Source organism: Budorcas taxicolor, chromosome 6, assembly GCF_023091745.1.
Source record: "Budorcas taxicolor isolate Tak-1 chromosome 6, Takin1.1, whole genome shotgun sequence".
Lineage (NCBI taxonomy): Eukaryota > Metazoa > Chordata > Mammalia > Artiodactyla > Bovidae > Budorcas > Budorcas taxicolor.
In genome coordinates, this window is record NC_068915.1 from 60,907,041 (window position 1) to 60,929,382 (window position 22,342).

General features: G+C 40.2%; 1 protein-coding gene across 1 annotated transcript in view; it reads left to right on the forward strand.

Annotated features, from left to right (window-relative positions):
• LIMCH1 (LIM and calponin homology domains 1) overlaps window positions 1–22,342 on the forward strand; it is a 354,210-nt gene that overhangs the window by 240,299 nt on the left and 91,569 nt on the right. The window contains exons 4-6 of the mRNA XM_052642168.1: window positions 11,760–11,866; window positions 17,300–17,330; window positions 19,313–19,423. Coding sequence (XP_052498128.1) covers window positions 11,760–11,866; window positions 17,300–17,330; window positions 19,313–19,423 — 249 coding nt within the window. The remainder of the gene's footprint in view (window positions 1–11,759; window positions 11,867–17,299; window positions 17,331–19,312; window positions 19,424–22,342) is intronic.

Genomic DNA, 22,342 nt, shown 5'->3' on the forward strand with positions numbered 1-22,342 from the left:
AAGTGTCTCTTTGTGTTTTCTCTAATGTTTTTATTCTACACTAATTTCCTAACTTCCTGCAATCTGGTTTTCACTCTATCATTCCGCTGACATTGTCCCCAATGTCGTAATGTCCTTCTAATCAGAAATTCCATTCATTGATTACTTAACAGTTTTATCCTAATAATAGAAATAAATATCACAATGGAAAACATTTATTGTGTCGAACATTGTTCTATTTTAAAAGCACTTTACATATATTTTCTTATTTAACTCCACAACATCTTTATGACATTATATGTATCCCCACAATTATGGTCATTCATTCATTCCATGCATATATCTTGACTGCTTACTTTTTGTATATGAGAGATCATTCTATATTGATTTCTAACATCCACAGTGATAACAGATGCTGTATGATTTCAATACCTTTAGACCCTGAAATTTCTGCACCTTGTTTTATGTCCCTGGGTATGTTCCAGTGTCTCCTAGTTTATAATCTATGGGAACTTGAATGGAATTTGTATCCTTCTGTTATGTGGAAATTGTATAAAGCTTAATTATGTTTTTAAAAAAGAAAGGATCATTCTAGATAATACCTAGGCAAGAAAAGGAGCCCTGGCAGGGATCTTCTTGGTTGGTTGAGGATCAGCAGGGAAGGAGCTGTGCCTGGCTGCAGGGAAGGGGAGCAAGGTGGGGGTGGGTCAGAGAGGTAGTGGGCAGCGGCTCCTGTAGGGCCTTGTAAGTCTTTGTAAGGACCTGGGCTTTCAGGAGCAAGCTGAGGCAGAGATTATGTAAGCAACTTGCCCAGGGTCGTTCAGCCTCTGAGTAGCCAACCAAAATACAAGCTCCTGATGAACCGTGGCTCTTGGAATATGGAATGTTCCAAGCTTCATTTATTATTTCTGTTTCTCACAAATCTCCCCGCTTCCTCTACTTTTTAAGATGGTCTTAATGGCTGAAAACTTCATCATCACTCCAAACCCCACTCCTTCTCCTCACTCTCTATTCCTGAATCCACTCAACTGCCAAGCCGACAGTGGGTGCTTGTACCCTTTCCCTTTTCTGCCCTTACTGTTGAGTTGGCCAGAAAGTTCGTTTGAGTTTTTCCATTTCATCCTATAGGAAATCCCAAGTGAGTTTTTTTGGCTAACTCAGTACTTCTGAATGAGTTCAGGCTTTTCCACATCTCCCAGAGCTCTTATAATTTTGAACGGACCCTCTCCTCCACCCAGGGGCTCTCTCCTGCTGCCACCCAACTTATTCTCCTAAAATAGAGGTCGAGCGCAGGACTCTTTCTGTCCTTATTACCTGGACGTGATTCCCCAATGCCTAGAGAACAGTGCTTCACAAGGCTTCACAAATCCTTCACAAGGCTCTCACGAACTCTCCCAAGTTTACCTTGCAGAACTCTCTTCCCCTCCCCATTCTCTCCTTGCAACTCACTGTGCTTCTGTTCACTTCTCATCCATAACATTTTTTCTTCTTCTGCAAGCAGCAACCCAGAGGCCACCTTCTGGGTCAGACTTCCCCAGAATTCCCCCAGGCAGAGTGAGCCGCCTTTGCCTCTCAGTGGAAGGCCTGGTATCCTCATTAAGTGCTCCTGGAAAACTCAAGTGTGTTGAAAGTCTGGCGAGTACTGATTGTGGCTGGACATGGGCCAATTAATGGAGCCAGGCTGGAACCCATGCAGGTTAGGAGAGCGACCATGAACTCACGGCAGGTACAGGAAATCCCTAGATTCTAATAATTGTGGGGTAAGTTCCTGCAGATATTTTGGTAATTTATTCCTTAAGTTCTGAATTTCATAATTGCACTTCTGTTAGAGGGAATTTGTTTGCTTCAAATGCAGGAAACCTAGCAAAAACCATTAAAAAAAAAAAAAGCCTTAGAGATAGAATGGAAAAGTAACATTGCTATTAGTTATTGATTTTCTAGAAAAGTCTGGATCTTCTCTGATATGCTTGCAAATCTTTCTGAGCAACCGAAATCCTTATTAAGATTTTTGAAGCAAATATTTACTATAGAAAATGGGTTAAGATAATAAATTCACCAGATGTAACATCAGTTTATATTGTGCTCCCTCCACCTAATCTTTTCCTTTATAGAAATGGAAAATTATTCAGAGGCTTATATATATATAGCATTAAAAATTTTTAATTATGAAAATATGATAACATTTATAGGCGACTTGGAAAATACAGAACAAAGTTACATATCGTTTCACTGTATATTATAATTATTTTTCAAGTAGATAAATTAAGATTTTTAGCTGGAGTTTCAATATCAAACTCTCAAAAACTAATAGAATGAATAGTCAGAAAAGTAGAAGGATATGGTAGACCTGAAAAGTCCTATGAATCAATTCAACATAATTAAGATGTATACAATGTTTACACAACAGCAGGGTACAAATGCTATTCAAGTGCCTAAAGATTATAAATCAGGAGACACTGGAACATATCCAAGGACATAAAACAAGGTGAAAAATTTCATGGTTTAAAGTACTGAAATCATACAGAGTCTGTTCTCTTATTACTGTGGAATTATGTTAGAAATCAATATGAAAAGATATTTGAAAATAATCCACATAGTTTCAAGTACAGTGTGACATTTACCAAGAGAGATCTTTGACTTAGCCATGGAAAGTCCCAAGGTTATAAGACTGAAAAAACAGAAGATGATTACAGAGAAGAAAGCATTTATGTGAGAAATTAATATCAAAGATACTTTTAAAACCCCATGTATTTGGAAATTAAATGTACACTTTTAAATGATAGGTATATCTGAGAAGCCCAGGTATTGCTTTTTCTCCAGAGCTCCAGATGTGACTCTAATGAGCAGCCATGTTTAAAACCTGGACCATGTGCTGATCTTTTACTTTTACCTAGCTTGTTTCGCTTTTTCTGTTTCATATTCAGTGCTCCCATTTCATTTAGTTTGTTTTCCAATTTATCTTTCTCTTTCTCTTTTAAAGTTCTTTCCCAAGCCTTTATCAAGCACAGCAGAAAAGCTTTTGTATGCATATTCTAAATAGTATGTATAATATAATACATGTTTTAGAAAATTTAATATTTTTTGCCTAGCTGAAAAATTTGTGACATTTTGATTCCACTTGTTTGACTTAGTATGAATAGAATGCTAGATTTCTAATTTATATTCACTCAAAACTTTGACATAGTTCGATTTATTGAAGCATCTAGTATCACTGCTAAAAGTCTAGAAAGCTTCTTATTTTACTGATCTTTAAAAAAAAATTGAGGCTTGAAACTTCTAATCCAGTTCTGAAAATATATGTTGTATTTTAAATACCTGGCAATATAGACGTCTGGGATCATTTGAAACCCAAATGAACGTTAAACGTTCATTTTCTGTGAACTCCAAATCCGTCATCATGTTGCCCTTTCCCTGTTGGCTATAAAGGAAATAAAGCCAAGGAGACTGGGTAGAGCAGAAGGCTTCTCAATCCCTGTCTGGTTTCTCTAGAGATCCACTAAGGACTGGTGCCTTCCTCAGAGCCAGAGATATAGCTACACGTTGCTCTGCAATGAGTCAAGGGAAAGGAGAAACCCTTTGCCAGTTGGAAATGACAGCAGAGAAAGCGAAAGGTAGCGAGCAGGTGCTTGCTGCCTTCTGAAGACAGTAGGGAGAGCCTAGGTGAGACAGTGATGTGTCTCGGGGGCTGCACGGGAATGATTTGCGGGCCTGCCTGTCTTCCCTCTCACTCTTGCCCCTCCCTCCTGAGGTGCCCCCTTGGGCCACGGAAGCCTCTGCTATGGCCTTTGGACTCCTCCATCTGACTACAGCCTAGAGCACAGGCTGGCCTTTCTGAATAAGCTTTCCAACTGAGACATTGTTCTACTCAGCTGTTAGGTTCCATAGTGTAATTAAGACCCCTCTTCAGTTACATTTTGGATTAAGTAGGTTTTTGTGGCCTAAACTGGCAACCACCATGCAAAGACTAATTCTGTGAGTTAATCACAAATGATAACCTACAAGCCATCTTCTTAGAAATGGACTTTTGGTACATAGCTTATACTTGGGTTTAAGGCAGTCTGTATAAGTCAAGTTGGCTATTTGTAAAACTAACTAAACAACAGTAATTGCAACTACCCTTTTAAAAAAGAAAAAGAAAAAATCTCCCATGTAACCGGCAAGGGCGATAAATACTGGTTTTTGTGGATGGATAGAGTTTTCTCACTTTCTGTGGTCCCTTCTTAACCTGAGTTGGCAATAAAGCCATAATAATACATAACATCCATATAATGAGTGTCTGGAAACACTAGAGACACGGGGCTATGTTCTCAATACATTTGCTGTTGTTCAGTCACCAAGTTGCATATGATTCTGCAACCCTACTGACTAGAGCACCCAAGGCTTCCCTGTCCATCACCAACTCCCTGAACTTGCTCAAACTCATGTCCATTGAGTCAGTGATGCCATCCAACCATCTCATCCTCTGTCGTCCCCTTCTCCTCCTGCCCTCAATCTTTCCCAGCATCAGGGTCTTTTCCAGTGAGTCAGCTCTTTGCATCAGGTGGCCAAAGTATTGGAGCTTCAACTTCAGCAACACTCCTTCCAATGAACACCCAGGACTGATCTCCTTTAGGATGGACTGGCTTGATCTCCTTGCAGTCCAAGGGACTCTCAAGAGTCTTCTTCATCACCACAGTGCGAAAGCATCAATTCTTTGGCACTCAGCCTTTTTTACGGTCCAACTCTCATAATTCTGTCATCCGTATAAGATTAATGGCATCCCCCACATCACAGATTAGAAATCCAAAGATCAGACATATTAGGAACCATGCCCAAGGCCATGTAACTAGTATATGGATGAGGCTGGGATTCTAACTGGAGTCCTCCTGACTCCCAAAACTGGTATGCTGTGTTCCATGGTACATTTGTTCCCTCATTTCCATTGTTTAATGAGACAATTTTTCTTAAACAAACCCTCTGTTTACATGTATCTTGAACAAATCCAGCTATACAATAGATCATGAAAATTAATCCTGAAGATAAGATACTTCTAAGTCCTTCTCATTTCATCTACCAGAATTTTGTAGGTTTTTTTTTTTTTTCATTCTTCTAAGTACCTAGAATGTAGTGCTTCAGTTCAGTTCAGTGCAGTCACTCAGTCGTGTCCAACTCTTTGTGAACCCATGAATCGCAGCACGCCAGGCCTCCCTGTCCATCACCAACTCCCGGAGTTCACTCAGACTCACGTCCATTGAGTCCGTGATGCCATCAAGCCATCTCATTCTCAGTCGTCTCCTTCTCCTCCTGCCCCCAATCCCTCCCAGCATCAGAGTCTTTTCCAGTGAGTCAACTCTTCGCATGAGGTGGCCAAAGTATTGGAGTTTCAGCTTTAGCATCATTCCTTCCAAAGAAATCCCAGGGCTGATCTCCTTCAGAATGGACTGGTTGGATCTCCTTGCAGTCCAAGGGACTCTCAAGAGTCTTCTCCAACACCACAGTTGAAAAGCATCAATTCTTCAGCGCTCAGCCTTCTTCACAGTCCAACTCTCACATCCATGCATAACCACAGCGCTTAATTTGTTTTAAATATTTAGTGGAGTGAAGTCTCTCAGTCGTGTCCGACTCTTTGTGACCCTGTGGACCGTAACCTACCAGGCTCCTCCGTCCATGGGATTTTCCAGGCGAGAGTACTAGAGTGGGGTGCCATTTCCTTCTCCAGGGGATCTTCCCAACCCAGGGATTGAACTCAGGTCTCCCGCATTGTAGGCAGATGCTTTACCCTCTGAGCCACCAGGGGAAGTACCTACTATATGCTGGGGAAACTCTGGAGGTGGAGACCATCCTGGCCTTCCTTCATCTTGACTTTGGAGCAAGAAGGGAAGGGAGAGAAGCATCAGGGTTTCCTCAGAGGAGAGGCCCTGGGGAGGGCTGAAAGCTCAGGCCTCAACCCAGGCCCCCAGGAAATGTTTTCATACACACTGTGGGCCCACAGATTAGTGGCATGGGAAACCCCTGGGCCAAGAACCAGGAGTGAATGCATAGTCCTTAGGTAAACAGAGGTATAAACCTATACATTACTATTGGTTGAGCACAAAATGGACTCTTTCAGGAACTTTATGTTCCGCATCTGTGTTGAATTGAGACTCATGTTACTGCACTTTCCCATTAGCCAAAAATAGAAAACTTTCCATCAGTAGTGCTGGAGCCTTTACCTCAGAGACTTTGCAACAGTTGTCTCCGAGGTAACTGTTATTTCTCCCTTCAGTTTTAGGAAACTGGTTTTGCCAGTGAACTCACAGCCCTGTGGAAGTGAATACACTTTTACATATTTAAAAACCTTTTCTCTAAACTTTTTGGGAAAGTTTTCAAATGTATAGATGGCATAATCAATACTGGAATACTGGTTACCTAGAACAAGGCCAGTGGGCTACAGCCTGTGGGCCAAATCCAACCCAATCCCTGCTTGTGTAAGTGAAATGTATAGGGAGGCTGACACTTCCACTCGTTTGGGTATTTGTCTGGCTACAGTGACAGAGCTGGGGCTTCACTGATGGCTCAGCAGATAAAGAATCTGCCTGCAATGCCAGAGACACAGGAGATGCAGTTTTGACCCCTGGGTCAGGAAGATCCCCTGGAGAAAGAAATGGCAACCCATTCCAGTATTCTTGCCTGGAAAATCCCATGGACAGAGGAGACTGGAAGGCTACAGTCCGTGGGGTTGCAAAGAGTCAGACATTAGTAAGCAACTAATCATGCACGCAAGGTAGAGTTAAGTCATTTTGACAGAGACCACCATAAGCCCACAATGCCACATTTACTGTCTTTGCCACTCTTTGGACTGTAGCCCACCAGGGTGTAAAAAAAAGAATGGCCAAGTTTTGAGATCTATATTTGCCAATTATTAGGTTTTTGCCATACTTGATTTATCTCTTTCTCCATAACCGACAGATAGCATCCTCTCTCTCCCCATCTATTTCCATCTCTCCTATCCATACACGTGTGTGCATCCTAAGTCACTTCAATTGTGTCTGACTCTGTGCAGCCCTGTGGACTGTAACCTGCCAGGCTCCTCCTATCCATGGAATTCTCCAGGCAAGAATACTGGAGTGGATTGCCATGCCCTCCTCCAGGGGATCTTCCCTAACAGGGATTGAACCCGCATCTCCTGAGGCTCCTGTGTTGCAGGCGGATTCTATACCACCGAGCCACTGGGGAAGCCCGTGCATGCACACGCACACACACATTTTATTTTCTTGAACCATTTGAAATTATGTTATAGACATGATAACTTGTCCTTGAAAAATACATATGTTTGCCTAAAAATAAAAGTATTCTTTCATATAACCACAACACCATCATCGTCATACCTGAGAAAATTAACCTTCATCCACTAATGTTATCCAACAACAGTCCACCTTTAAATTGAACTTTTATAGTCTTTATTATACTTTTCCTTTCTGGATCTAAGATCCAATCAAAGGTCATATGATACATTTGATCATCATGTCTCTTCAGTCTCCAATTTTTGTTTTATCATGACATTGACATTTTTGAAGAGATTTTTAAAAACTTCTTTTGAAGCCTAAGAATTAATGAGTTTGCAATACTAGCGAAGAGTTGACTCACTGGGAAAGAGTTTGATGCTGAGAGGGATTGGGGGCAGGAGGAAAAGGGGACGACAGAGGATGAGATGGCTGGATGGCATCACTGACTCGATGGGCATGAGTTTGAGTGAACTCTGGGAGTTGGTGATGGACAGGGAGGCCTGGCGTGCTGTGATTCATGGGGTCGCAAAGAGTCGGACACGACTGAGTGACTGAACTGAACTGAACTGTACTGAAGAGCTAAATAGAATAGTCATTGCAGTAAATCAGTGTCTCCACGTCTTTCCCAGGATTGAGACACAGTTGTGTTGCTTGGCTTCAGAAGCTAAGACACTAGGTTGTTAGTTTTGCTTGGAGTTGTAAATGTGGAAAAAACTCAGCGTGAAGAGCAAGGCAGATGGGAATTTGCAGGATGCATTTTAAGTAATTAAAGGCACAGCCCTCCCTGCCCACTCTGGTCACTGCCCTTGTTAGCTCTTGGCTGAGGGGGCTCTTCCTTCTGGCTTTTCTCCTGACTGGGGTCTGGCTCCCCTCCAGCATCATTAGGTTGCAGCACGAAACTGGAAGGAGATCTGCCGTTATTTAAATCTCACAGCCCAAAACGTTCAGCCCGACTGGCAACACAGCGCTTCTGTGTTTGCAGTCTGTGTACTGAAGATAGAGCGGTGCTCAGGGGCACTTCTGCTAGTGCATGTGGGAAAAACACCTTCACGCCTTCTTGAAAATCTCATGTGCCACAGTCATGCGCCTCTGATGGGACCACGTGGGGGTCACTAGTCTGTTCCTATTTTTGGGGTCCCAGATGATTCCTAAAGAGTTCTGAGACCCATCCCTTAATTTCCTCTGGGTTAGAAGCCCTCAGAGCTCATAGGCCAGCCAGCAAGATTGCTGCATGCCCTGCATAAGACTCACCTGAACATCTACAAACCTCTGGAAGTGGGATGCAAAATAGAAAAACTCCAAAGAGAAATTGGATTATTTTAAAACATGTAAAGTGATTGGAGAAGAGACTGTGAAGGGTATGGATGACTTCAGACTGTCAGTCTACAATATGTCTTGTACATGACATGGGTCTTATGAATGATGGTACTTCTTACCCACTGAAAAAAATCCAGGGACACAGGAAAGACAACATACTGGGGTGAGCCAGCCTCCATTAGGGGAAGTGAGATTGGAGTATCTCCTCATTGATTTCCCTGTCTCCTGCCTTGTTCCTCTTAAGTCCTTCCTTTGCACGTCTCCTTCCCGAGGCCTACCACCAACAATCTACTTCTGCTGCAGACCTGGGCATTTACTTCTCACATTACCACCCCTCTGCCCTCCATGGCCTTCAAGGGCCCCTTTGATCAGCCCCTGACTCCAAAGCCTCCTCTTCCTTTGGTATCAGCCTCAGATTTGAGGCTTGATTTCCTCATGTCTGCCATGGTTTTTGCACCTCCATTCTTTCCTGGCTGTGCAGCCTTTGTTCCTTCACCACTCACTGGTTGAAGTGAAGTGAAAGTCACTGGTCATGTCTGACTCTTTGCAACCCCACAGTCTCTACAGTCCATGGAATTCTCCAGGGCAGAATACTGGAGCTGGTAGCTTTTCCCTTCTCCAGAGGATCTTCCCAACCCAGGGATCGAACACAGGTCTCCCACGTTGTGGGCCAATTCTTTACCAGCTGAGCCACAAGGGAAGCCCAAGAGTACTGGGGTGGGTAGCCTATCCCTTCTCCAGGGGATCTTCCTGACCCAAGAATCAAATGAGGATCTCCTGCATTGCAGGCAGATTCTTTACCAACTGAACTATTAGGGAAGCCTTAATGATGCTTAATTGTTCCATGCCTCACACTGCTCATCTATAAATGAGGATGATCATAGTACCTACCTCATAAGGTTGTGCAGGAATTAAATGAGTTAACATATGTAAAATTCTTGAAAGAATGCTTGGCATTTAATAAAGGCTATATAAAGGTTAGCAATTTATTGCTATTGCTCTTGTTATTTTGAGCCTAGATGTATTAATTTTCATTGCTGCATAAAAAATTACTATAAACTTAGCATCTTCAGTCAATATCCACTGACTGTCTTAGTTTCTATAATCAGAATATTGACATGGTGTGACTAAATTCTTTGTTCAGGGTCCCACAGTGCTGAAACTGAGGTGTTGGCAGGGGCTGAAGTCCAAGCTGAGCTTCTTCCAGGCCTCTTCGTAGCTCATGTGGTTGTTGACAGAATGCATCTCCTTGCAGCTATAGAACCTGTGGCCAGCAGGAACTCTGACTTCACCTTCTTTGTAAAGCTCCCATGATTAGGTCAGGCACAGTCAGGCCGTCTTTCTTTTGATCAGCTCAGAGCCAAGTAGTTAATGACATAATCACAGAGTGGTAATCTACCATATGCACAGGCTCCACTGGCACTCAAGGGAAGGAGATTGTATAGAGTGTGTCCCCCAGCGGGTGGGATTCTTGGGGCCTGTCTTATTAGCAGAATCCTGCCTACACACTGGTCATTGGGAAATACAGTGATTTTTGTTCACTTTGTTAAATTGCACTTCGAATATATGATTCATTTACCACCACCATGACTTCAGATTTTTGTAGCATCTGTCTTAGAGCATTTAGATAGCATTTCCTTCCCTGGTGACTCAGCTGGTAAAGAATCCACCTGCAATGTGGGAGACCTGGGTTCAGTCCCTGGGTTGGGAAGATTCCGTGGAAAAGGGAACAGCTACCCATTCCAGTATTCTGGTCTGGAGAATTCCATGGACTGTATAGTCCATGGGGTCACAAAGTGTTGGACATGACTGAGCAGATTTCACTCTCACTTCACATTGATCTGGCTCCTGGAACCAGTCTTCATCATTCCTTTCCTGAAGTTTGAACTACCTGATGGAACCAGTTAGCTCATCTTTTACAAAGTCTTTTACGAAGACATAACTGATGAATCTGCAGCTAATGTCCTAGAGTTCCTAAAGGATGACTCACAATTTGCCATCCCTTCCAGAGCCATTTGTTTATTCTTAATGACTCTGAACAGATGAAGACTAGAGCCTTCCTCAGCTGTTGAATGCGTCTGCTACTCTGCCAGGCCAAAGTCAACTTATATCTGATAGACAAATGAATCACCATGAGGAAAGTCTTTGATATTATTTCCAAAAGATTTTCTTGCCCCCTCTTTTTCCCTTTCCAGTTAAGTCTAGATTCCCCCCACCAATTTAATTCAGTTTACAGTCCACAAAGAGGTATTATTGATCGAAACCCACTGATGAAGGATGTATTTTTGAAGATCAGTTAGAAAGAAAAACTTGAAGGTGACTCTTAGGTAGTAAAACCTATTTTTTTTTTAATGTTGAACCAGATTCTAGGCAATAAGACATGGACAAAACTTTGAAGCAATAGGAGTACTGTGTATTAAGTTGCTTCAGTTCAGTTCAGTTCAGTCGCTCAGTCGTGTCCGACTCTTTGTGACCCTATGGACTGTAGCCCACCAGGCTCCCCTGTCCATGGGATTTTCCAGGCAAGATTGCTGACGTGGATTGTCATGCCCTTCTCCAGGGGATCTTGCTGACCTAGAGATGGGATCAAACCACCATCTCTTGTGTCTCCTGCATTGGCAGGCAGGTTCTTTATCACTAGCGCCACCTGGAACTACTGCCCTCAAATCGCTAAGTTACACTTTTCTTTTTTAAAACAAAAAAAATTATGTATTTATTTGTTTTTGGCTGTGTTGGGTCTTCGGCGCTGCAAGCAGGCTCTCATTAATTGTGGCAAGCAAGGGATACTCTCTTGTTTCAGAACACAGGCATAAAAGTGAAGGCTTAGTAGTTACCTCTCAGGATATGGAATCTCCCCAGAACAGGGATCGAATCCTTGTTCCTTGCATTGGCAGGTAGATTCTTAACTGCTGGACCACCAAGGAAGTCCTAAGTTTTATTTTTCAGTGGCATTTAACTTACAGTTTTACACCAACGTGAAAGGTAAAGGGAAGAAAAATGAATTTGATATAGCTGTGGGTTCAGAAGTTTGAAGTGTCTGTTTACTCTGGAATTTCCTAACAAAGTATGATTTTATTATCTAACAGGCCATGACTCATTCTGACTCTGACTGTCCTAATGATTGTCTTCTCTCCAGTGATTTGGACTATTAAAGAGGAAAGACTGGTTCATGAAATAATATTATATAATATAGACTTAGATTTCTTTTCTTTCTTCCAGGACAATATCATATTATTCTTGAGAGGTTGTAAAGAGCTCGGCCTTAAAGAATCTCAACTTTTTGACCCGAGTGACCTACAGGATACATCCAACAGAGTAACAGTCAAGTAAGTCATGCACGATTTATGTTCAAGGGAAACCCATTTATGGTTTGATTTGCAGTTTTGTGATGATGTTGTAAGGTCTAAGAGGCAGAGAAATGGACATGCCTAATAAAATAGAAATGTGAAGGTGAAAATCCAGCTTTCAGAACAAGCCACATTGGCCTTCCCTTGTGCATAACTTTCATTCTGATCAAACATAATTTTTTGAAATGCAAAAATCATGCATATAGAGTTAGAATTTTAGAGACAAGGAGGAAAACTTTTAGGTGAAACTCAACAGAGGGAGAGGCAAGGGAGAAGTATGCACAGAATCTATTTGGGTTACACAAAAAGCTTTTATTGGCTCCAATTGGGCATATGAATAGGCTCTTGGAAGACTGCAAACTCCTAAACAGTTCTGAACTCTGTTTATTATGCAAAGAGGGCAATAGATTATAGAAAAATCTCTTCTTCATTTACATTCGTAACTGTTTTCTCCTATGTGTCAGTGATTAAGTTCTCTGAAGATGGATCATTGGCCATTTGACTATTGTTGACTGTATCTACTCAGTGAGCCATGTTCGGGGCCAAAGAATTCTTGGGAAAGAATGTTATAGTAAAAGAAAAGGCAATGTGCTTCTCTGTAAAGAAATGGCTGTGAGCAGAGTAATGAGATGAAGAGTCCTTTTGAGATGGTAGAGGTAACTTTCCTGTAGTTTAAAAGTTGTTCAGACTTTACCAAATTCATATAAAACATTTTCCAAATTAGTCAAACAGTGTTTGGCATTAATATGCTTTAATAATAAGCTTAGTTACATACATAGCATCTTTGGGTTGGATGTACTTCTCCTTTTGATTACTTTTGGGTCATTTTATCATAGAAGGGCATAAGAAAGAGAGACACCAAAATTCAGAAATGTGAATTTTGGGGTATTTACCTGCTGATACTGGCTTTTTTAATGATGGGGGAAATATGGAAACTACTAAATGAAATCAAATTGGAGTTTATATTGGATTTTATGATTTATGACTAGGAATAAGGGAGAGTCATCCATGACTGACTATATAAAAATCACTTCTCTGTTGTCAGTGTGCCTTCTTTTTACGTATGATTGACACTTGTTGTTCAGTCGTTCAGTCATATCCGACACTTTGCAACCCCATGGACTGCAGCACACCAGGCTTCCTGGTCCTTCACTATCTCCCAGAGTTGACTCAAACTCATGTTCACGGAGTTGGTGATGCCATCTAACCGTCTCATCTTCCATTGCCCCCTTTTCCTCCTGCCCTCAGTCTTTCCCAGCATCAGTGTCTTTTCCAATGAGTCAACTCTCTGCATCAGGTGGCCAAAGTATTGGAGCTTCAGCTTCATCATCAGTCCTTCCAATGAATATTCAGGGTTGATTTCCTTTAGGATCGACTGGTTTGATCTCCTTGCTGTCCAAGGGCCTCTCAAGAGTCTCCTCTAGGACCACAGTTCAGGAAGATCCCCTGGAGAAGGAAATGGCAACCCACTTTAGTATTCTTACCTGGAAAATTCCATGGACAGAGAAGCCTGGCAGGGTACAGTCCATAGGGTCACACAGAGTTGGACATAATTGACATACACTATAATATTAGTTTCATATGTACAATATAGTGATTCAATATTTGTGTATATTGCAAAATGTTTATCACAGTAAGTCTAGTTAACAACTGTCACTATATAAAGTGTATTTTTCTTGCAGTGTGTACTTCTAAGATCGTCTCTCTTAGCAACTTTCAAATAAGCAATATTGTTTTATTAACTATAGTTGTCATGCTGTACATTACAACCCCATTATTTATTTATTTTATAACTAGAGGTTTGTACCTTTTGACTGCTCTTTAATATTTCTCATGGAAAAACTTTAGTTAAGGGCAAAAATAACAGAATAAAAATTATGATATTTGAATATGGAAAGCACCATAAACCTCATTTTAGTGCTCACATGCTCCATTTGCTCTGCACCTAAATCCAGCCTGTATAAATCATTATTCAGCTTAGGAAATTGTTTCAGGTTCTGCCTCATCTCATATTTGTAGTTTCACCTGGGTGGCAAGTGACCAGAAACAATAGTAACTATGTGGCATGGTAGGTAATCATTAGTCACACACACATTGCTTAGAGGGTGAAGGAAAGTTCACTTGACAGTGTTGGCACCTGCATTCATTTTTTTTTTTTTTTAAGTCACTCGAAACCAGTATGTTACTAACCCAGGAGAACTCTGAGACTGATTAGCTTTAGAAATTTAGAACTCATATCACCTTTATTGCTTTTCTGTAAAACTCTGGGCATCAGGAAACCCAGGGTCTGCTTCTACATATGCTACCCCTTAGGTCTATAATCCAAGGCAAGAGCCTTTGCTTCAGTTGGGCTCTGTGTCTTCATATGTAAAATGGAATTGGACAGAATATTCTTACGGGTATGATTCTAGCTAAAGCTTGCTCAGTGCAGATCTGGGAAGATGGTTCAACCAACTTCTAAAGAGACTTTAATTCAAAGACACAGAAAGCAACCCAAAGGGAAAAAAAAGTCACTTAGACCCGTGGCACACAATCACTTCTCAGTTACTAGGCCACCTTCCCCTTCTCCCGTTCTTTCCTCTGTCCTTTATCTTTCTTTTGCTTCTTCTCTCTGTCTCCTTCTCGTCCCAGTGCCTCCCTTCCCTTCTTTATCATATCTTTCCATTTATCTCCCATTTTGTATTTCTTCTTATTTTCTTCCCTTTTATTATTATTTTTGTTACGAAACACTTGCCCATCACTTTCCCCTATGACTGATATTTTTCATTCATTCAACAGATTTACTGAGCAGCTACTTCGTGTCTGATCCTTTCTGGTCACTAGAGAATAGGCCTTCTGTTCACATGGAATTTATATACCCTGTGTCAAGAAATGAGAAGCAGATTTTTAAAAATTGCAGGGAGTGATAAGTGCTGAGGAGAAAATAAAATAGTAATAAATGATGTAAAAGATAGTGACAATTACAATATATATATATATCAAATCATTGTGTTGCATACCTTAAACTTATATAATGTTTTATATCAATTATAGCTCAACAAAACTGAGGGGTAATGAAAAAGAAAGGGTGTCAAGAATAGTCTCTCTGAAGGGGTAGCATTTCAGCTGAGGACTGAGGCATGAAAGGAAAGCAAGAGCCAGCCATGCAAAGATCTATAGGGTATTCAGGGCAGAGGAAGGGTAGGTAGAAAGGCTAGGGAAGAAAAACAAACTTGATGTCTAGAAAGAGAAAGAAGAGTGGCCAACCAGTGTGGTAGAAAGGTAATGAGCAAGGATGAGTGTGGTATGAGGGGTGGTCCACAAGCATTATAGGAGGTTGAATTAGGAATATTTATAGAGAAAGAATTTTAATTTCACGGTATGAATATTTAGAACATAAAGAACCTTCTATTGAAATTATGCCATAAATTCATTTATGGTACTTAGAAAATCTTCTGTAGCATTAAGGAGGATTGGGACAGGGAATGAACTATCTGCTTCACAACTTTTCTGTAAGTGCTGCTGGTTTATCTTAGTACTGTCTGGAGACATTTATAACAGATGTGGATTTCATAGGTCTGGTAAATGAAAGTAGAAACTGCTATATTTTTTTGCTTTCCCCTCTGAAAGTTGAGCCAAACATTAGCAGAGATGGAAAACACCCTGTTGACACCAGTTAGTACTGAAAGCAATAGGTAAAGGGGTGGATCCCAAAAAGAAAATTCTGATGCCTTTTTTTTTTTTAATTGGAGTATAGTTGCTTTACACTGCTATGTCAGTTTCTGCTGTATAGAAAAGTAAACTGGCCAACATGTACATATACAATTTTGATACTTTTTCAAATTGTCTTTTTAAAAGTACTCTTTAGATTAGCTTTCTTTGTAGGTAATTTTTCTTACTCTTCTTTTTTTTTTTTTTTTTTTTTTTGAGAAGTAACTTGAGTAGAGAAAGAAAGAGGGAGAACCTGCAAATGATTACTGGGTGTGTAATTTCGTGAACTCTACCTGTAATGGGTGCCAGACAACATTGGTGAGAAATGAAAGCATATTCCAAAAGGGCTTGCAGCAAATATCATTCTAGAGAATTGCAGCAACTGGATGGAAAGGAGGAAGCCTTTGGGTTGCTCCCAAGGATGTCTCTGAAAAATTTAGAAGCATTTTCACATAATTGGTTGTTATGTGTAAGTCACTCAACAAATGTTTTGTGAGCTCCTAGTGTGTGCCAAGTGTGACTATTTTTTTTCCGAACTGGGTCACAATTTTAGTCAAAAAATGTTCATTGTCTTATGTTCCCTGTTGTTTCTCACAAAAAATTCAAATCTTTAATAGATTTTTATTTGCTTTCATCTAGTTTTGCTGTTGTTGTTCAGTTTTTTAAAATCCTAGCAAACACCTAAGCAGTTAATGACATATCATCCTTTGTGTTAATGGGGGGGAATATGAAACATGCTCCTAATCAAATCCAAATTGGACCACCGCTTCTTACAATGCGAGTGGCTGTTGATGGTTTATATCCTGGATGTGGACTATGCTGTTTTCCGTCCCCTCCAGTCTCAGTTGGCTTAAAATTGGGCATTAATCTGTACTTTGGATCAGAATATGCAGCAGTTAGGTAATTGTGATCTAAATATCTGAAGAAATTCTTGACTAGTTTTTTCAATAGAGTTACATTCTCCCTCCCCAACCCCCAACTGAAGTTCTGTGGAAAAAAGAAATGTAGCGTTTGTTTTCCTAGTATTTATTTGTTGACATGCTAAAGAAAACTTAGAATAACTTAGAAGAAATTCTTATATTTCACTGTATGAATATTTAGAAAGTACCACCAAGTAGCTTTTTTGTTTATAGTTTGAGAATAAATGTCTCTGTATATTTAAGAATGTGTGTGTGTATATTTGAACATAGCATGCATATTTTCCTGTTAAGGGGTAATTCCCAACACTAATTTATGTCCATAGCAGGAAAGAACAAATATTTGGATAGTATTGCCTCTTCTACATATATTTTTCAGGTCTATTTAATTAAGTAGTTTTAGACCTTTGTTAAAAGTACTTGTATAAAGAAGATTTGGGAAGTGCAGTCAGATTTCAATTTACAGTGATAAGTAACCTAGGCAGAATTTTACTTGAACAGTTCAGCTTTGAGTATACAAATATAAACAGTCCTAGTTTTAAATGGAATCCTTCATTTTCCAGATGTTACAAAACATTCATCTTTCCATGGTGTACTATGGAATTTTAATCCCATCTTATCATTCTATATTTTGTTTTCTAAGTAATTTTATTTAGTACTTGAAATTACTAATCGTAGACCTTAAAAATAATATATTCTGATGATTTCATTATATTTGTTAGCTTTCACATATATCTTAGAGATGTTGAAATGAAGATCACAGTGAAGAAACTGATCATATTTTCTTTTCCTTTTTCCTAATTAGGAGTCTTGATTATAGTAGGAAGCTGAAAAATGTAAGTGTTTTAGCTTCACTTTCTAAGCTTTTCTCCTTCTAACGTTGGTGGTTCAGGTATAAATTTTACCTCATAAGTTTAGTGCCTCTTGAATGCCTAGCTAGAAAGAATCATTCTTAGAAAACAAGTGTATGTGCCTCTGATAGAAAAATTTATGTCAGTGATAGAAATAAAAATGGTAGTGTTTTTTGGGGCGATGTCTCTTTAATTGTATAGGAGCTCCATCTGAAATAAATGAAATCTTGCACTCTGTTTGTAATTTGGTTTCTTAAACACAGAATGATCTCTCTGAGCACTAACATTACTTCCTTGCTGTGGGTAAGCACAGATGGGGTTATTAAATTAAGCAGTTGGGCAAGTTGTTTTTGGGAAAATATTAGTATAATATAAATACTGTTGACTGTTGTGGGCCTGTACCTTTTGTGTATTTTTTTTGCCATTAATTTTTTTGAGGTTTTTATTAATACCTTCCAAAATCATCTTTTTTCTAGTTAGATCTTATTTTCCAAGGGCAAGTACATTAGTGCTCTTTTAAGTTTAAATTGAAGAGTGTACGAAATGATCTTCTGTCTATAAAATTTTAGAATTGGCTGTGACCCTCCACTTTTTAAAAAATTTCCAGGGTGCTATTATATTTGACTGACATTTTCATTCTTACCTCCTTTTTCTTCCTCTATAAAACCAGGGTTATGTGCATTTTTCATCATACAATTTTAAACAGAAACGCCATAATCTAAAACACAACACAGTCCTGTCTTTTGTTCTCCTATTACACTTTTCAAGAGAGCCTCATACTCTTAGCACACACGAGTTGTTTTATGGGCCTAGTTCATGTCCTGACGTCTGCAATTGTCTGTACTCTAGAAATTTATTTGTAAGTAATCATTTAAAAAAGAATTTCTGGAAGTTTTGAAGGATTCTTAAACTAACATTTTCCCACAGAGGTAGAAAACCAAATCACATCTTAGCAATGATGCACATAACCATATTTTGGGCCTGTTGCCATCTGGAAGCTTGTACATATATTATGCTGTCCAAAGCATTTTCTGGCCTAGCAAATAGAGGGAGGTGCAGTAAATACTTCCCAGCCTAGCTGAAGCATTAAGACCAAATGTGAAAACAAAATCATAGTCTTAGCTTTTCCATAGGCTTGAGATCCCGGTCATTCAACTTTATGGAGCTTATCTTCAGATGGCCCCTGTGGGGTTCTGTGGGAAAATCAGTGTAAAGAGAATTCGCTTTTGTGGACAGTTTCTTTGGAAAAACAGGACAAAATTAACTGAGGACTGAAGCTTCAGACCAGTGAATATTCATAGACATTCTTAAACATTCAAATAGTTGCTAATTGGCAGTAGTCTTGCCCAGCCCAAAATTTCCCATCTCAGATTAATAGGAATCTAACTAACTATACCCCAGAGCCAGGTCTCTGCAGAATGTTTTCTTCATTACATTGCTGTCCTCTGACTTTAATTAGATACATTTTGTTGATCTTGTTCTGGAAACCACTAATTATGTTTTCTCACTCCTTTGAAAAATTTTTGCTAATGGCCTTAGCAGAACCTCTGTGCCCTCAAGTAGAAATTATAGGCCTTTAAAAGTACCACTCTTGAAAGGAATTGACAACCTGTTTCATTGCTTGTCTGGGTAAAGACTCCAGAGTTTCTGAAAATTTTTGCTTCCTGGTTTTGAAACCTTCATGACATGAGAATAGTTTTGGAAGATTTATTTTTCCTTCCTGCTCACATTCTCACAACCAGATTCTTCCTAAAACTAGGGTCTTATTTTCACTACTGAATCATGTTTGTGTTAACTGATGCAGCATTGGGTTCCTAGTAAAACAATTTTACCTAGAATGGATACCTCATGGAAGGTGGTTTTGGTAAATTAGTGTTTCACATTCTCCCTTCCTGCTTTCCTGTTAGAGCAGTGTTGTTGACTTCTTAGTTGAAAAGTAATTCTTTGTGCATGGTTCTGTATCACAGGTACTAGTGACCATTTACTGGCTGGGCAAAACAGCGAACAGCTGTGCCTCGTACAGTGGGACTACGCTGAACCTGAAGGAGTTTGAAGGCTTGCTGGCTCAGATGAGAAAGGTAACTTGGCTTTTCTTCCTCATCCCGTGAGGTTTAGACAAGGTGGGGAAAGCAGCACATTTGCTTGCTTTTAAGATCATTACAGGTCCGCGTGATAAAATCGCATAGGCCAAAGATGTCATGTGTCTTACCAATGACAGCTTTGCTTCCTATACCCCACACTACCTGAAATTTTATTCCCTTCTGAGAATGGGAGGGTTTATCTCTATCCAACTTTAATTCCCAAAGAGCAAATTCAGTCTGTCAGTATATGACTCTGGGTGCCAAAGAGCTCAGTGCCTGCTTTTTGGGGAAATAATGCCTGAATGAAACAACACAGTATTATACAAAAATGAAGGCTTGCTCTGCACTTTGGTCCTAAAGGTCATTTTGCTAACCTGTCAGGGCCTTGGTATGGTTGAGGTAACGTTGGCCAAGTTTTTGCCTTGGTCTCTGAAAAATTAGAAACATACTCTCTAAGATGTGTATCTTATGACCATTGTATTTGAATGACCTGGACATTTGGAAAACATTGTAATAGAGTTTTGTGTATTTAATTATGAAAAAGACTGACCTAAGGTAGGGATTTGCCCAAGAAAAAGTAGTATGTTTTGTGTGTGCCTGCCTATGTGTGCCTGTTAAAGTTGCAGCAGTATATAAGAATTCACCCAGAGTACTAGGATATGCTATCACCTGGGAGCAGCCCCACCCAGCAAGCCTCAGTGAGTAGGGAAGACTCATTTGGAATCAGTAGCACCCATGGGTTTTGGATAAGACCCGCAGTGCAGCCGAGATAACTAAGGCCTTGCTCCTCTTTCCTCTAACATGAAAACTAAATGCACTAATGAGACCTCGGTGAGAGACCGTCTGTATTTTAGTTTTGCTTTGAATACTGAAAGCAAGAATTTGCTGCAATTTTCTAACAATTTATTCTTTTTTCCTTAAAGCAAATAGTTCTGACAGTTCTTTGTGTTTGGCTAGAAACAGGCTGGCGCATGAATGTTTAAATGGACAAAGCTTTCATATTGGTCAGAACACATATAAACAAAGTCCTTTAAGCTCAATTCCTTGAAAAATAAACACTCCGCTCAAACACATTGTTTCTTAGTCTTAACTCTTATTTGTCCTTTAATCTTCCTCTCACTCAAAAGAGTTACTTAGGCAAAGTACAAAGGTAAGCTTTACTCTGGATTTGTGAAATCTAAATGTTTATTGTTTTTTGTTAAATTTGGACTCGGATAATGATAGATGGATTATCTGTTTTAAACTATTTAAAAGCTCTGCCTCATAGTTTCCCTGCTTGATTCTCTGGAAATGTAATTTCTTCTCATTATTGACATTTCTTACTGCTAGTCTGGCTCCTTAAAAATCTGAGCATCTATTGGTCTCTGCAGCTGCAGAGTCTCTCCTAACTTCTGTTTCTTTTGAGATAGTTAGTTATTATCAACTGCCTTGAAAGGACCGGCTATTGTGAACAGCTGTTACCTTTTTAATGAATATAAATGTCACAGGACACAAGGGAGTAGTTAGTATCACTGGACAAAGCATAGCAACTAAAAAAAACCAGCTGTGGTACTCCTATATCTCTGTGTAAGCTAGAGAGTAACTCACCTGAACTTCACTGGTCTATTTGATAACTGGAAATATTAGATTGGTTTCTCCAGTAGTCATGTATGGATGTGAGAGTTGGACCGTAAAGAAGGCTGACACAGAAGAATTGATGCTTTCAGGCTGTGGTGCTGGAAAAGACTCTTCAGAGTCCCGTGGACAACAAGGAGATCAAACCAGTCAGTCCTAAAGGAAATCACCCTGAATATTCATTGGAAGGACTGATGCTAAACCTGAGGCTCCAATCCTTTGGCCACCTGATGTGAAGAACTGACTCACTGGAAAAGATCCTGATGCTGGGAAAATTGAGGGCAGGAGGAGAAGGGGGCTACAGAGGGTGAGATGGTTAGATAGCATCACTGAGTCCATGGACATGAGTTTGAGAAAACTCTGGGAGATAGTGAAGGACGGGAAAGCCTGGTACGCTGCAGTCCATGGGATCGCAAAGAGTTGAATACGACTTAGCGACTAAGCAACAATAGTGTGTATTGTCTCATTTTGTGTATTATCTCATTTTATCAATTAGGGTTGAGTTTGGCTGGTAAATGCAGAAAACTCTACCAATGGCTTAGATTAAATAGAGTTGTATGTCAAACTCGCATAAGTAAGATCTGGACATGAGCTGTCCAGGACTGGTGTGGAGGTTCTGTAACCAGCTGGGGCCTACTGTCTTTTTACTCCATGATCCTCAACTCATAGCCTTTTGATCCAAGGTAGCCGCGCAAGCTTTAGCCTTCACGTCCTCCTCTTAACCAAGAGAAATCAGGGATGAGAAGAAGAAAGCTCTGTGCCTTACTTTCAAGACACTTCTGGGAAGTCATGCACTCACTTCTGCTCACATCCTGTTGACTTAAACTTGGTCACGTATCCGTTTCTAGCTGCAAGGAAAGACTTGAAGAAAGTAGATTTTATTTCATCTAAAAACTGCATGTGGACTCAGTGGTCAAGAATTTGCCTGCCAATACAGAAGACATGGGCTTGATCCCTGATCTGGGAAAATCCCACATGTTGCGGAGCCTAGGAGTTACAACTACTGAGCCTACATGTCACAGCTACTGAAGCCCGCATGCCCTGGAGCCATGCTCCACAACAAGAGAAGCCACTGCGATGAGAAGCCTGTGCATGGCAACTGGGGAGTAGCCCCTGCTCACCACAACTAGAGAAAAGCTCACGCAGCAACAAAGATCCAGCACAGGCAATAAATGAATAGAATTACCATGTCCTGCCTCCCACTAAAAAATAAAAAGCAGATTATGGGCATTTTCACAGGAAGAGAACTGGAAAACAGATACTGAGAGACATACTGCACATACTCAAGCCGAAGTAAATTTG